The sequence below is a fragment of the Salvelinus namaycush genome, unplaced genomic scaffold (assembly GCF_016432855.1).
Source record: "Salvelinus namaycush isolate Seneca unplaced genomic scaffold, SaNama_1.0 Scaffold632, whole genome shotgun sequence".
In the NCBI taxonomy this organism is placed as follows: Eukaryota; Metazoa; Chordata; class Actinopteri; order Salmoniformes; family Salmonidae; genus Salvelinus; species Salvelinus namaycush.
This window is the reverse complement of record NW_024061345.1, coordinates 124,907-142,500: the sequence shown is the minus strand read 5'-3', so window position 1 is coordinate 142,500 and position 17,594 is coordinate 124,907. Positions and strand designations below refer to the sequence as shown.

Here is a 17,594-nt window from a genome sequence, read left to right as displayed (position 1 = left end):
AGTACTCAGTTGTACATGTATGGTGTGTTTGTGTGGGTATATTACAGTACTTCCAGAGAATACTCAGTTGTACATGTATGGTGTGTTTGTGTAGGTTGATTGAATGTATTTATTAGCTGATTAAAATAATATGTCTGCTCCTGTTGGAGACAACATGACATCATCAAGGATTAAACACTGTGCGGTAGTATTTACTGAGAACACAAGCTGGTGTAGTGTGTGTGTATTTATTTGGAAAGTGAAGCTAAAACATTTTATTTGGCTTTAAACTCCAGCATTTTGGATTTGAGATCAAATGCTTAATATGAGGCAACAGTTCAGAATGTCACCTTTTATTTGAGGGTATTTTCATACACATCTGTTTTACTGTTGAGAAATGAAAGCACTTTATGTATCTAGTCCCCCCATTTGAAGGTGTCATAAGTGTTTGACAATTCACTTATAGTGTATTACATTTAGTCAAAAGTGTAGTATTTGATCCCATATTCCTGGCACGTGACTCTACAAACTTGTTGGATGCATTTGCAGTTTGTTTCAGTTGTGTTTCAGATTATGTTGTGCCCAATAGAAATGGTAAATAATGTATTGTATCATTTTGGAGTCACTTTTATTGTAAATTGTTAGGTTTTATTGTTATATTTTATTGTAATTTTGTTATGTGTCGGACCCCAGGAAGAATAGCTGTCGACATTGGCATCGGCTGATGGGGATCCTAAGAAAATACATTTGGTTCCAGGTAGAACCCTTTTAGGTTTCATGTAGAAAAGGGTTCTACCTGGAGGCAAAAAGGGTTCTCCTATGGAGATAGCCGAAGAACCCTTTTAAAAACTTTTTTTTAAAGAATGTACCATGATTACGGATAATTATGAAGGAATTGTGAATCATGATGAGTGAAAAAGTTAGAGGCATAAGTATCATACCTCCCAAAAAATGCTTACCTCCCATGTTATTGGTAATGGTGAGAGGTAGCATGTTTTGGGGGCATAATCTTTGTGCGTGTGTGTGTGTGTGTGTGAGTGTGTGTGTGTGTGTTCGTGCGTGCGTGCGTGCGTGCGTGCGTGCAGTACAATACTTACAGAGAATACTCAGGGGGTGTGTCCTTGAAGGCAGCCAGTTCGCGGACGTACTCGTTGTGGAACCACTTGACTTTAAAGTGAAGGTTCATGTACTCTGTGCTCTTGCATAGACGGTGCTTATCGTGCTCTGTCAGGGATAATGAAAAAGGCAGAATGTTAACATGCATGTCTGGACTGAGATATGACGTGGTGAACTTGCCACATGAGTAAAAGGCTGAATCAATCAATCAAGCTAATAGGGGAGATCTGAAATCCAGACCCACGGAAGTGGACAGCGATGGAATAAGAATTCTGAAGTTCAGCACCACAGGAGAATGGACAGCGACTGTTGGGTGCAGGCAGTCACTCTACTCTAGTGCTACATCCTGATTCTCCTTCTCTCAAAGTGTGCACTTCTACACTCCCTGACATGGATGGTGGAGACTCCCTCCAGCCAATGTTTACAGCAATCCTTTGAAATCCATGGCAAGTGCACATTTTCGTAGAAGAGAGGAGAATCGGTGCAAGGACTAGGTGAATCCTGAAATATATCCAGGTAGCCAGGAAGAGAAGCCTGGAAGGGTTTACATTCTCTGATTTACATTCTGCAACAAGTCCTGCTAGACCTATAACATGGCTGACCTAGTCTCACGTTGTCATACCGCTAAAGTCACGCGTGCGCCTGGTTCGCGACAAGGCTATGGCTGACCTGATATTGACAGAGACAGGTAATCTAAGACTAGACCAGCAATCCTGTAAACACAGACACTGGTAGTGACATGACCTTGGTGGACACACACACACACACACACACACACACACACACACACACACACACACACACACACACACACACACACACACACACACACACACACACACACACACACACACACACACACACACACACACACACACACACAGGGTCTAATGAGAGCTGACTTGGTACATCATGAAAGTTCAGTCTGATGACATAGTAGGCTCTATCACAGTAGAGTAGGACATATTAACTACCACAGAACTTGGGGGTAGAGAGGAGAGAGAAGGGAGGTAAGGAAGAGAGGGAAGGGGGTATAGAGAGATCCACAGATGATGCAATCGCCATCACACTGCACAATGCCCTATCCCATCTGGACAAGAGGAATACCTACATCAGAATGCTGTTCATTGACTACAGCTCAGCATTCAACACCATAGTACCCTCCAAGCTCATCATTTCGCTAGGGGCCCTGGGTCTGAACCCCGCCCTGTGCAACTGGGTCCTGGACTTCCCGCCCTCAGGTGGTGAAGGTTGGAAATAACAGCTCCACTTTGCTGATCCTCAACATAGGGGCCCCACAAGGGTGCGTTCTCAGCTCCCTCCTGTACTCCCTGTTCACCCATGCAAGCCTCCAAATCAATCATCAAGTTTGCATTCGACACAACAGTAGTAGAACTGATTACCAACAATGACGAGACAGCCTACAGTCAGGAGGTTTGGGCTCTGGCGGAGTGGTGCCAGGAAAATAACCTCTCCCTCAACATCAACGAAACGAATGAGCTGATCGTGGACTTCAGGAAACAGCAGAGGGAGCACCCCCCTATCCACATCGACGGGACAGCAGTGGAGAAGGTGGAAAGCTTCAAGTTCCTCAGCGTACACATCACTGACAATCTGAAATGGTCCACCCACACAGACAGTGTGGTGAAGAAGGCGCAACAGCACCTCCTTAACCTCAGGAGGCTCAAGAAATTTGGCTTGGCCCCTAAGACCCTCACACACTTCTACAGATGCACAATTGAGGGCATCCTGTCGGGCTGTATCACCGCCTGGTATGGCAACTGCACCACCTGCAACCGCAGGGCTCTTCAGAGGGTGGTACAGTCTGCCCACAGCATCACCGGGGGCACACTGCCTTCCCTCCAGGACACCTACAGCACTTGATGTCACAGGAAGGCCAAAAATATCATCAAGGACATGAACCACCCGAGCCACGGCTTGCTCACCCCTCTGTCATCCAGAAGATGAGATCAGTACAGGTACATCAAAACTGGGACTTAGGGACTGAAAAACAGCTTCTATCTCAAGGCCATCAGACTGTTAAATAGCCATTACTAGCCGGCTACCACCCGGTTACTCAACCCTGCACCTTAGAGGCTGCTGCCCTATATACAGTGGGGAGAACAAGTATTTGATACACTGCCGATTTTGCAGGTTTTCCTACTTACAAAGCATGTAGAGCTCTGTAATTTTTAGCATAGCTACACTTCAACTGTGAGAGACGGAATCTAAAACAAAAATCCAGAAAATCACATTGTATGATTTTTAAGTAATTAATTTGCATTTTATTACATGACATAAGTATTTGATACATCAGAAAAGCAGAACTTAATATTTGGTACAGAAACGTTTGTTTGCAATTACAGAGATCATACGTTTCCTGTAGTTCTTGACCAGGTTTGCACACTGCAGCAGGGATTTTGGCCCACTCCTCCATACAGACCTTCTCCAGATCCTTCAGGTTTCGGGGCTGTCGCTGGGCAATACGGACTTTCAGCTCCCTCCAAAGATTTTCTATTGGGTTCAGGTCTGGAGACTGGCTAGGTGTCACGTTCTGACCTTAGTTCCTTTTTTATGTCTTTATTTTAGTTTGGTCAGGGCGTGAGTTGGGGCGGGCATTCTATGTTGTTTTTTGTATGTTTTGTTCTGTTGTTCTATTTCTATGTGTTTGGCCTAGTATGGTTCTCAATCAGAGGCAGGTGTTAGTCGTTGTCTCTGATTGGGAGCCATATTTAGGTAGCCTGTTGTCTATTGTGTTTTGTGAGTGGTTGTTTCCTGTGTCTGTGTTTGCACCATACGGGACTGTTTCGATTTTCGTTTGTTCATTCACTTTGTTATTTTGTATTTTTGTAGTGTTCAGTTTTACATATTAAAATGGACACTTACCACGCTGCACATTGGTCCGATATCTCTTACTCCTCGTCAGAAGAAGAGGAAAGTCGTTACAGAACCACCCACCAAAAAAGGACCAAGCAACGTGATATCGGGCAGCAGCGAGTTCTGGACTCATGGACATGGGAGGAGATTCTGGAAGGAAAGGGACCCTGGGCACAGGCTGGGGAATATCGCCGCCCCAAGGCAGAGCTGGAGGCAGCGAAAGCTGAGCGGCGTTGGTATGAGGAGGCAGCATGGCAGCGCGGCTGGGACGAGAGGCAGCCCCAAAAATGTCTTGGGGGGGTTGCACACGTGGAGTGTGGCTAAGTCAGGTAGGAGACCTGAGCCAACTTCCCGTGCTTTCCGTGGAGAGAGGTGGTCCGGGCAGGCACTGTGTTATGCGCAGAAGCGCACAATGTCTCCAGTGCGCACGCATAGCCCGGTGCGCTACATTGCCGCTCCTCGTATCGGCCGGGCTAGAGTGGGCATCGAGCCAGGTGCGATGAAGCCTGCTCAGCGCATCTGGTCTCCAGTGCGTCTCCTCGGTCCGTGTTATATGGTACCAGCCCTACGCACTGTGTCTCCCGTGGGTCTGCACAGCCCAGTGCGTCCTTTGCCTGCGCCCCGCAAGTGCTGGGCTAAAATCAACATCCAGCCAGGACGGGTTGTTCAGGCCCTTAGTTCGAGACCTCCAGTGCGCCTCCACGGCCGGTCTATCCTGTGCCTCCTCCAAGGACCAGGCCTCCGGTAGATCTCTCCAGCCTGGTGAGTACTGTGCCTGTTCTAAGAACCAAGTCTCCTGTGTGTCCCTCCAGTCCGGACGCTCCAGAGCCTCCCTCCAGTCCGGACCCTCCAGAGCCGCCCATCTGTCCTGAGCTGCCAGAGCCGCCCGTCTGTCCTGAGCCGCCTGAGCCGCCCGTCTGTCCTGAGCCGCCAGAGCCGCCCGTCTGTCCTGAGCCGCCTGAGCCGCCCGTCTGTCCTGAGCCGCCTGAGCCGTCCGTCAGTCAGGAGCCGCCTGAGCCGCCCGTCAGTCAGGAGCCGCCTGAGCCGCCCGTCAGTCAGGAGCCGCCTGAGCCGCCCGTCAGTCAGGAGCCGCCTGAGCCGCCCGTCAGTCAGGAGCCGCCTGAGCCGCACATCAGTCAGGAGCCGCCTGAGCCGCCCGTCAGTCCGGATCTGCCTGAGGCGCCAGAGTCTTCCTCCAGTCCGGATCTGCCGGAGTCTCCCTCCTGTCCGGATCTGCCGGAGTCTCCCTCCTGTCCGGAGCTGCCAGAGTCGCCCTCCTGTCCGGAGCTGCCCCTCAGTCCAGAGGCGCACCTCAGTCCAGAGGCGTGCCTCAGTCCAGTGGTGGCCTTTACTAGGATCTCCAAACCAGGGTCGGTGACGTGGGTCGCCACTCCTAAGGTATCACAGAAGTGGGCCGAGACTATGGTGGAGTGGGGTCCTCGTCCCGCTCCAGAGCCGCCACCGCGGTAAATGCCCAACCAGACCCTCCCCTATAGGTTCAGGTTTTGCGGCCGGAGTCCGCACCTTTGGGGGGGGGGGGGGGGTACTGTCACGTTCTGACCTTAGTTCCTTTTTTATGTCTTCATTTTAGTTTGGTCAGGGCGTGAGTTGGGGTGGGCATTCTATGTTGTTTTTTCTATGTTTTGTTCTGTTGTTCTATTTCTATGTGTTTGGCCTAGTATGGTTCTCAATCAGAGGCAGGTGTTAGTCGTTGTCTCTGATTGGGAGCCATATTTAGGTAGCCTGTTGTCTATTGTGTTTTGTGGGTGGTTGTTTCCTGTGTCTGTGTTTGCACCATACGGGACTGTTTCGATTTTCGTTTGTTCATTCACTTTGTTATTTTGTATTTTTGTAGTGTTCAGTTTTACATATTAAAATGGACACTTACCACGCTGCACATTGGTCCGATATCTCTTACTCCTCGTCAGAAGAGGAGGAAAGTAGTTACACTAGGCCACTCCAGGACCTTGAGATGCTTCTTACGGAGCCACTCCTTAGTTGCCCTGGCTGTGTGTTTTGGGTCGTTGTCATGCTGGAAGATCCAGCCACGACCCATCTTCAATGCTCTTACTGAGGGAAGGAGGTTGTTGGCCAAGATCTCGTGATACATGGCCCCATCCCTCCTCCCCTCAATACGGTGCAGTCGTCCTGTCCCCATTGCAGAAAAGCATCCCCAAAGAATGATGTTTCCACCTCCATGCTTCACGTTTGGGATGGTGTTCTTGGGGTTGTACTCATCCTTCTTCTTCCTCCAAACACGGCGAGTGGAGTTTAGACCAAAAAGCTATATTTTTGTCTCATCAGACCACATGACCTTCTCCCATTCCTCCTCTGGATCATCCAGATGGTCATTGGCAAACTTCAGACGGGCCTGGACATGCGCTGGCTTGAGCAGGGGGACCTTGCGTGCGCTGCAGGATTTTAATCCATGACGGCGTAATGTGTTACTAATGGTTTTCTTTGAGACTGTGGTCCCAGCTCTCTTCAGGTCATTGACCAGGTCCTGCCATGTAGTTCTGGGCTGATCCCTCACCTTCCTCATGATCATTGATGCCACACAAGGTGAGATCTTGCATGGAGCCCCAGACCGAGGGTGATTGACTGTCATCTTGAACTTCTTCCATTTCCTTCTTCCACAGTTGTTGCCTTCTCACCAAGCTGCTTGCCTATTGTCCTGTAGCCCATCCCAGCCTTGTGCAGGTCTACAATTTTATCCCTGATGTCCTTACATAGCTCTCTGGTCTTGGCCATTGTGGAGAGGTTGGAGTCTGTTTGATTGAGTCTTTTGATTGTGTCTTTTATACAGGTAACGAGTTCAAACAGGTGCAGTTAATACAGGTAATGAGTGGAGAACAGGAGGGCTTCTTAAAGAAAAACGAACAGGTCTGTGAGAGCCGGAATTCTTACTGGTTGGTAGGTGATCAAATACTTATGTCATGCAATAAAATGCAAATTAATTACTTAAAAATTATACAATGTGATTTTCTGGATTTTTGTTTTAGATTCCGTCTCTCACAGTTGAAGTGTACCTATGATAAAAATTACAGACCTCTACATGCTTTGTAAGTAGGAAAACCTGCAAAATCGGCAGTGTATCAAATACTTGTTCTCCCCACTGTACATAGACATGGAATCACTGGTCACTTTAATAATGGAACACTAGTCACTTTAATAATGTTTACATACTGCTTAACTCATATCATATGTATATACTGTATTCTATTCTACTGTATTTTCGTCAATGCCACTCCGACATTGCTCGTCTTAATATTTATGTATGTCTTAATTCCATTTTTTTTACTTTTAGATTTGTGTGTATTGTTGTGAATTGTTTGATACTACTGCACTGCTGGGAACACAAACATTTCACTACACCTGCAATGACATCTGCTAAATATGTGAATGTGACCAATACAATTTGATTTGAGTAGGGAAGGAGGCAGGGGATAGAGAGAAGGGTAAGATAAACAGAGAGAAAGGAGGGGGGAGTAGGGGGAGACAGGGGGTAGGAGAGACAGAGAGAGAGAGGAAGGACAGAGAGGTGGGGGGTACAGGTGATAGAGAGAGAGAGAGAGAGAGAGAGAGAGAGAGAGAGAGAGAGAGAGAGAGAGAGAGAGAGAGAGAGAGAGAGAGAGAGAGAGAGAGAGAGGAAGGACAGAGAGGTGGGGGGTACAGGGGATGAGAGAGACAGAGAGAGAGAGAGGAAAGCCAGAGAAGTGGGGGGGAGGTGAGGGATAGGACAGACAGAGAGAGCGAGGAAGATACAGAGAGCTGAGGGATGCAGGGGATAGAGAGACAGAGAGAGAGAGAGAGAGGAAGCACAGAGAAGTGGAGGGGAGGTAGGGGATAGGAGAGACAGAGAGAGCGAGGAAGATACAGAGAGATGAGGGATGCAGGGGATAGAGAGACAGAGAGAGAGAGAGGAAGGACAGAGAAGTGGAGGGGAGGTAGGGGATAGGAGAGACAGAGAGGGAGAGGAAGGACAGAGAGGTGGGGGATGCAGGGGATAGGAGAGAAGGTTAGGAGAGACAGAGAGAGAGAGTAGAAAGTGGGATAGAGGGGGAGGAGGGGTGAAAAAGACAGAGAGAAGGTTGAGAGAGTGAAAAAGAGAGGTATAGAGGGGTATAAACAGATTCGCCAGACAGAATAACAGCAAAAGTGAGAAAATAATTCCAGTGAAGATACAAAGACTGTCTCTACTAAACACAAAGCCTCTTCACAACACTCACACTTCAAAGGCACAATTAAATGTGTGTGTGTGTGTGTGTGTGTGTGTGTGTGTGTGTGTGTGTGTGTGTGTGTGTGTGTGTGTGTGTGTGTGTGTGTGTGTGTGTGTGTGTGTGTGTGTGTGTGTGTGTGTGTGTTTGCACGTCTGTTTTAAAGCCATACATTTAGCAACACTCCTGCTGCAACACCTCAGATAAGCACCTGTGTGCCTCCATAAGAAATAACAAAATGTCTTGAAAAAGGTATTGAACATGTCAAAAGGTATTATTTCAATACCAAATCATCTTTTGTAGTTGTCTCACAGCAAAGTCCTTGTCATTATATTTGCATATTTATGATAGATTCCCATAAGCAATATTATTGTAGGAGATTAGTTTTAACAAGGCAAAGCAAGCAATCAAAGGAAAGTACCTCCTGAATGTTTGGGTAGCTGAAAAGTTTTTATCACAATGCTAAATGCTGTGTGTGTGTGTGTGTGTGTGTGTGTGTGTGTGTGTGTGTGTGTGTGTGTGTGTGTGTGTGTGTGTGTGTGTGTGTGTGTGTGTGTGTGTGTGTGTGTGTGTGTGTGTGTGTGTGAGTGAGTGAGAGAGAGAGAGAGAGAGAGTTGTAGCTCTCTCAAAGTGTGAAGGCAGAATAGCTCCGGTCACAGAGGTTTATCTGCTGTGACGCTGCCACTTCAATAACTCAACACATTTCTCCAACACTTCGTTTGAACTAACTACAGTACATACACTGAGTGTACAAAGCATTAGGAACACCTTCCTAATATTGAGTTGCACCTGCTTTTGCCCTCAGAACAGCCTCAATTCATAGGGGCATGGACTCTACAAGGTGTCGAAAGGGTTCCACAGTGATGCTGGCCCATGTTGACTACAATGGTTCTCATAGTTGTGTTAAGTTGGCTGGATGTCCTTTGGGTGGTGGACCATTCTTTATACACACGGGAAACTGTTGAACGTGAAAAACCCAGCAGCGTTGCAGTTCTTGACACACTCAAACCTGTGCGCCTGGCACCTACTACCATACCCTGTTCAAAGGTACTTAAATCTTTTGTCTTGCCCATTCACCGTGAGAATGGCACACACACAATCCATGTCTCAATTGTCATTCTTTAACCTGTCTCCTCCCCTTCATCTATACTGATTGAATTGGATTTAACAAGTGACATCAATAAGGGATCATAGCTTTCACCTGGTCAGTCTATGTCATGGAAAGAGCAGGTGTCCTTAATGTTTTGTACACTCAGTTTATACTTTGTATGTGCCTGTGTGTGTGTATGTGTGTGACTGAGTGTGTGCCTGTGTGTATGTATGTGTCTATGTGTGTGTGTGCGCAATTTGTATATGTGTGTGTATGTGTGTGTGTTCCCTGCAGATGGTAGAAATTGTAAGCTGGGGTCCAGAGGGAAAAACAGACTGAGTCCCTGATTCCCTAATGGGGATGTCTTCATGTTAGACCATCAGCCTACTGGGACAGACAGGCTCCTCCCTCCCTCCCTCCCTCCCTCCCTCCCTCCCTCCCTCCCTCCCTCCCTCCCTCCCTCCCTCCCTCCCTCCCTCCCTCCCTCTCCTCTCTCTCTCTCTCTCTCTCTCTCTCTCTCTCTCTCTCTCTCTCTCTCTCTCTCTCTCTCTCTCTCTCTCTCTCTCTCTCTCTCTCTCTCTCTCTCTCTCTCTCTCTCTCTCTCTCTCTCTCTCTCTCTCTCTCTCTCTCTCTCTCTCTCTCTCTCTCTCTCTCCCTCCCTCCCTCCCTCCCTCCCTCCCTCCCTCCCTCCCTCTCTCTCTCTCTCTCTCTCTCTCTCTCTCTCTCTCTCTCTCTCTCTCTCTCTCTCTCTCTCTCTCTCTCTCTCCCACACACACTACTGACATCTTCAGCAGGCAGGCAGGGACATTTTAATCTAGCTGTACTGAAGACTTCACCCTTAAAGTAAAGTTCACATCAATAATGAATAATAAATCACTGATCGTTAAACCCTGACCCTAGAGCTCTAACACCTGACCTCTCACCCTCCCTGATTTGATTTCCAGGGAAGACGAGTGTCACTTTGTATCTTCTCCCTAGAAAACCACAACATCAGACCTACTAGAGAGAGAGAGAGAGAGAGAGGGGGGTAGAGAGGGAGAGAGAGAATGAGAGAGGGAAAGAGAGGGAGAGAGAGAGGGAGAGAGAGAGGGAGAGAGGGAGAGAGGGAGAGATAGAGAATGAAAGAGAGAAGAAAGAGAGGGAGAGATGGGGCGAGGAGAAGAGGGAATGTGCTATGGGTGCACTCAGTGACCTGCCTTCTGGAGAGTGTAACCAGAGTGAGTATCAAATCAAATCAAATTGTATTGGTCATATACACTAGGGTAGCAGATGTTAATGCAAGTGTAGAGAAATGCTTGTGCGTTTAGTTTCGACAGTGCAGTAATATCTAACAAGTAATCTAACAATTTCACAACAAATACCGTATACACACAAGTGTAAAGAGATGAAAAAGAATATGCACATATAAATATATGGGTGAGCGATGGCCGAACGGCATAGGCAAGATGCAGTAGATGGTATAGAGTACAGTATATACATATGAGATGAGTAATGTAGGGCATGCAAACATTATATAAAGTGGCATTGTTTAAAGTGACTAGTGATACATTTATTACATCCAATTATTAATATTAAAGTGGCTAGAGATTTGAGTCTATGTTGGCAGCAGCCACTCAATGTTAGTGATGGCTGTTTAAAACTTCTTGTCAATATGGGGGCGCTGTTTTCACTTTGTAAAAAATCGTGCCCAAATTAAACTGCCTCGTACTCTATTCTAGATTGTACAATATGCATATGATTATTACTATTGGATAGAAAACACTCTCAAGTTTCTAAAACCGTTTGAATTATATCTGTGAGTAAAACAGAACTCATTTTACAGCAAACTTCCTGACAGGAAGTGAAAAATCTGAAATCGAGGCTCTGTTCCAGGGACTTCCTATTCATTTGCTTGAAATCTATGGATATACATGCACTTCATATGCCTTCCACTAGATGTCAACAGGCAGTGGGAGGTGGAATGGGGTGTCTAGCTTGATCTGAGGTCGAACAAGAGCTCTTGGAATGACGTGACCACTATTTCCTTTGTCTACCAAGGCGCGGGAAGGACATCAGCATTGGCTTCTGAAAAGCGTTCGGTATAGACGGCTAATATCTCCGGCTTTGATTTTATTTGATACATGTGATAATATCATCGTAAAGTATGTTTATTCAATATAGTTTTATCAGATTATTCAACGTTTAACGGGAGTTTTGGAGTTTTCCGTTCTCTGCGTTAGGTGAAGATGGACATCTTCGCGCCACTTGGCTAGCTAAGGTTGCTAATTCGACAGGAGAAGAGGACATTCTAAAACCAAACAACGATTTATTCTGGACAAAGGACTCCTTGTACAAGATTCTGATGGAAGCTCAGCAAAAGTAAAAACCATTTATGATGTTATTTCGTATTTCTGTGGAAAATGTTTAGTAGTATTTTCCTTCCTTTTTGCGGGCGCTGTCTCGCTATAACGTAAGCTGTTTGTTATGGTAAAGTTATTTTTAAAAATCTAACACGGCGATTGCATTAAGAACTAGTGTATCTTTCATTTGCTGTCCAACATGTATTTTTTTGTAAAGTTTATGATGAGTTCTTTGATTAGATTAGGTGACTGTCCAAAATTTCTCCGGAGATTCTGGTGAATCGATGCTACATATTCACAATGTATAACCACGGTTTGCAGCTCAAAATATGCACATTTTCGAACAAAAATTAAGTGTATTGTATAACCTGATGTTATAGGACTGTCATCTGATGAAGTTGGTCAAGGTTAGTGATTAATTTTATATCTTTTGCTGTTTTTTTGCGATCGCTACCTTTGCGGTAAATGAATGCGGTTGTGTGTTTGGCTATTGTGGTAAGCTAATATAATGCTATATTGTGTTTTCGCTGGAAAACACTTAAAAAATCTGAAATATTGGCTGGATTCACAAGATGTTTATCTTTCATTTGCTGTACACCATGTATTTTTCATAAATGTTTTATGATGAGTATTTAGGTATTTCACGTTGCTCTCTGTAATTATTCTTGCTGCTTCGGTGCTATTTGTGATTGTAGCTGCAATGTAAAACTATGATTTATACCTCAAATATGCACATTTTCGAACAAAACATAGATTTATTGTATAACATGTTATAAGACTGTCATCTGATGAAGTTGTTTCCTGGTTAGTGACTAATTATATCTCTATTTGGTCGGTTTTGTGATAGCTACCTATGCGGTAAAAAAATGGTGAAAATATGCGGTTGAGTCTTTTGCTATTGTGGTTAGCTAATAGAAATACATATTGTGTTTTCGCTGTAAAACATTTTAAAAATCGGATATGATGGCTGGATTCACAAGATGTGTATCTTTCATTTGCTGTATTGGACTTGTGATTTCATGATATTTATATGCTAGTATTTACTTGTGGCGCTATGCTAGGCTATGCTAGTCAGCTTTTTTACTGATGAGGATGCTCCCGGATCAGGGATGGTGATGAAGTAGAGGTTAACAGTCTGATGGCCTTGAGATAGCTGTTTTTTAGTCTCTCGGTCCCAGCTTTAATGCACCTGTACTGACCTCGCCTTCTGGATGATAGCAATCCTCCCTGTGTGTGTGTGTGTGTGTGTGTGTTTATGTTTTTATGTGTGTGTGTGTGTGTCTGTCTGCTTTACCCTGCCTTTCCTCCCAGCCTTTTCATCCCTGGTTTCCCTACAACCCCTACAGCCCTCTCCTTCATCCTTCCCTCTCCTTCATCCTTCCCCCTCCCTCCCTCCCTCCTCCCCCTTGCAGTGTGTTGGTAGGCCCAGGGAGAACCCATCAACCCTGCTGGCACAGAAGAGTTCTCCCTGGGCCTACCAACACACTGCACAGGGGGAGGAGGGATGGGGGAAGGATGGGGGAGAGGGCTGTAGGGGTTGACCTGTGTCGACCTCCCGGGGCAACCACAAATTAATGTATAATACTCTTCTAATCAGCCAGGTCACTCCAGATCCAAGGCGATATTCAACGTTCGTCCAGGTTCCCAGTACGTCAGGAGATGCCTTCAAAACCGGCCACTAGGGGCACTATTACCATCAAGTAGAATTGCGGCTTTGTGGATGAGGATGGAGGATGGGCAAAAGCTGCGAGCCCCGGCTCCGAGGGTCGTGCATTCAATCTAGGGCTGGGTGGTATACCGTATTTTACTATATACCGGTATGATGCACGGACTGGTTTGAGTTTTTACTTTACCTTTCAACATTGTATTTGAATGTTTGGTTTGTTAAATGTGATACGCCATGCGTAACATCCTTTTCTGTAGTCTACTCCTCTACTTGAGTCATCTCTCTCCGCTCTCTCTCTCCATTCTGTTTTCCACACAGACCTAGCCCCGCCCACTGTCACTCAAGGAGCGCGTTTGTTTTTGCTCGGCCACCAGACACTTGCAATTAGTCTGCATTGTCAATGCAGCACATGCAACAATGACTACGATGCTGCTTCCACTCTGCTTGTTAATATAAATCTACAAGAGTTCTATAATTACACTATTAGTGTTTTTTACATCTGCAAACAGCTATGTTTTCTTTTTTTAACAAGTTGTGGCTAAGTCTTGTTAGCCGCTAATGCTAATCACTAGTTAGCTGTCTAAAGTAGCAAGCTATACATCCTGATACCAGTGAAGTTAGTGCAACAGTATCTTCTAAATCAAAGAGGAATAGGTGAAGCATGAATATGTTAGCTACATGAAGTAGCTAACAGAAAACATTTAATGTAGCCAAAGATTATAGGGTCCCCTAGGAAACACTGACCAACACTTTGGTTCCTACCCAATCACAATAACTTCTCCCTGGCATTTTCATTAGTTGCCATGTCAAACAAGACTGTATTCCAAGCGCCCATTATTATCTTCTAACTATGGAATTAGAATAATCATTATTTTCCCAGTTTTATGATCTAATCGCAATTGCAACATTTGGTTTAAAGGCCTAGTAACTTCGGTCAACTCTGAGTTCAACTCGGAATAACCTGTACCATGAAAGTGTCTCACCTCTTAGCCAGGTAAATTTATATGGCAACGAATCCTTCAGAACTAACCTGCACCCGGGCAGGCTAACTCAGGGCTAACTCCATTCATCTCAAATGAACTGTCTGACCCACGGGTTGAGGACCAATGAAATCAGATTCCCTCCCTCTTACAAATATTGCATCATCATCCCCTTCATTTGAGGAAGACGACTGATTCGATATGTTATTCAACTGAAATGTTTTTTATTGTGTGTTAGAAAATAGTGAAGCTAGAATACCTGTCACATGACACATTTAGGCTAATGACATAATGCATTTGAAACTTCACACAGTCAAACTTTCGCATGACTTAATAACATTATTTTAGTGGGAAAAAGGTTCTCATAAGTACACCAAAGCACACCAAAGACGGCATTAACGATAACAAGTAATAATATAAAGACGGCACTTCTAAAAGCCTATTTCACACCTTAGCCTGCTGAATTTGCAAGATAACTTTTCTTCCATTTTGATTTTGGCAAAAATGAAAATGTGGCACTGACTCGCCCATGGATTGATGTTTCAGCATTGTCTCAATGAAGAGTTCTCACTCGCCCATGGATTGATGTTTCAGCATTGTCTCAATGAAGAGTTCTGACTCTCTCATGGATTGATGTTTCAGCATTGTCTCAATGAAGAGTTCTGAATCTCTCATGGATTGATGTTTCAGCATTGTCTCAATGAATAGTTCTGACTCGCCCATGGATTGATGTTTCAGCATTGTCTCAATGAAGAGTTCTGAATCTCTCATGGATTGATGTTTCAGCATTGTCTCAATGAAGAGTTCTGAATCTCTCATGGATTGATGTTTCAGCATTGTCTCAATGAAGAGTTCTGACTCTCTCATGGATTGATGTTTCAGCATTGTCTCAATGAAGAGTTCTGAATCTCTCATGGATTGATGTTTCAGCATTGTCTCAATGAAGAGTTCTGAATCTCTCATGGTTGATGTTTCACCATTGTCTCAATGAAGAGTTCTGACTCTCTCATGGATTGATGTTTCAGCATTGTCTCAATGAAGAGTTCTGAATCTCTCATGGATTGATGTTTCAGCATTGTCTCAATGAAGAGTTCTGAATCTCTCATGGATTGATGTTTCAGCATTGTCTCAATGAAGAGTTCTGAATCTCTCATGGTTGATGTTTCACCATTGTCTCAATGAAGAGTTCTGACTCTCTCATGGATTGATGTTTCAGCATTGTCTCAATGAAGAGTTCTGAATCTCTCATGGATTGATGTTTCAGCATTGTCTCAATGAAGAGTTCTGAATCTCCCATGGCTTGATGTTTCAGCATTGTCTCAATGAAGAGTTCTGACTCGCCCATGGATTGATGTTTCATCATTGTCTCAATGAAGAGTTCTGAATCTCCCATGGATTGATGTTTCAGCATTGTCTCAATGAAGAGTTCTGACTCTCTCATGGATTGATGTTTCAGCATTGTCTCAATGAAGAGTTCTGACTCTCTCATGGATTGATGTTTCAGCATTGTCTCAATGAAGAGTTCTGACTCTCTCATGGATTGATGTTTCAGCATTGTCTCAATGAAGAGTTCTGAATCTCCCATGGATTGATGTTTCAGCATTGTCTCAATGAAGAGTTCTGACTCGCCCATGGATTGATGTTTCAGCATTGTCTCAATGAAGAGTTCTGACTCTCTCATGGATTGATGTTTCAGCATTGTCTCAATGAAGAGTTCTGAATCTCTCATGGATTGATGTTTCAGCATTGTCTCAATGAAGAGTTCTGACTCTCTCATGGATTGATGTTTCAGCATTGTCTCAATGAAGAGTTCTGAATCTCTCATGGCTTGATGTTTCAGCATTGTCTCAATGAAGAGTTCTGACTCTCTCATGGATTGATGTTTCAGCATTGTCTCAATGAAGAGTTCTGAATCTCTCATGGATTGATGTTTCAGCATTGTCTCAATGAAGAGTTCTGAATCTCCCATGGATTGATGTTTCAGCATTGTCTCAATGAAGAGTTCTGAATCTCCCATGGATTGATGTTTCAGCATTGTCTCAATGAAGAGTTCTGAATCTCTCATGGATTGATGTTTCAGCATTGTCTCAATGAAGAGTTCTGAATCTCCCATGGATTGATGTTTCAGCATTGTCTCAATGAAGAGTTCTGAATCTCCCATGGATTGATGTTTCAGCATTGTCTCAATGAAGAGTTCTGAATCTCCCATGGATTGATGTTTCAGCATTGTCTCAATGAAGAGTTCTGAATCTCTCATGGATTGATGTTTCAGCAATGTCTCAATGAAGAGTTCTGAATCTCTCATGGATTGATGTTTCAGCATTGTCTCAATGAAGAGTTCTGACTCTCTCATGGTTTGATGTTTCAGCATTGTCTCAATGAAGAGTTCTGAATCTCTCATGGCTTGATGTTTCAGCATTGTCTCAATGAAGAGTTCTGACTCTCTCATGGATTGATGTTTCAGCATTGTCTCAATGAAGAGTTCTGAATCTCTCATGGATTGATGTTTCAGCATTGTCTCAATGAAGAGTTCTGAATCTCTCGGATTGATGTTTCAGCATTGTCTCAATGAAGAGTTCTGAATCTCCCATGGATTGATGTTTCAGCATTGTCTCAATGAAGAGTTCTGAATCTCTCATGGATTGATGTTTCAGCATTGTCTCAATGAAGAGTTCTGACTCGCCCATGGATTGATGTTTCATCATTGTCTCAATGAAGAGTTCTGAATCTCCCATGGATTGATGTTTCAGCATTGTCTCAATGAAGAGTTCTGACTCTCTCATGGATTGATGTTTCAGCATTGTCTCAATGAAGAGTTCTGACTCTCTCATGGATTGATGTTTCAGCATTGTCTCAATGAAGAGTTCTGACTCTCTCATGGATTGATGTTTCAGCATTGTCTCAATGAAGAGTTCTGAATCTCCCATGGATTGATGTTTCAGCATTGTCTCAATGAAGAGTTCTGACTCGCCCATGGATTGATGTTTCAGCATTGTCTCAATGAAGAGTTCTGACTCTCTCATGGATTGATGTTTCAGCATTGTCTCAATGAAGAGTTCTGAATCTCTCATGGATTGATGTTTCAGCATTGTCTCAATGAAGAGTTCTGACTCTCTCATGGATTGATGTTTCAGCATTGTCTCAATGAAGAGTTCTGAATCTCTCATGGCTTGATGTTTCAGCATTGTCTCAATGAAGAGTTCTGACTCTCTCATGGATTGATGTTTCAGCATTGTCTCAATGAAGAGTTCTGAATCTCTCATGGATTGATGTTTCAGCATTGTCTCAATGAAGAGTTCTGAATCTCTCGGATTGATGTTTCAGCATTGT

General features: G+C 44.5%; 1 protein-coding gene across 1 annotated transcript in view; it reads right to left on the bottom strand.

Moving 5' to 3' along the window:
• LOC120042197 (protein unc-13 homolog C-like) overlaps positions 1-17,594 on the bottom strand; it is a gene marked incomplete at its 3' end in the record, with an annotated part of 129,591 nt that overhangs the window by 2,256 nt on the left and 109,741 nt on the right. The window contains 1 exon segment of the mRNA XM_038987074.1: positions 1,077-1,203. Within this exon segment, the coding sequence (XP_038843002.1) occupies positions 1,077-1,203 (127 nt within the window).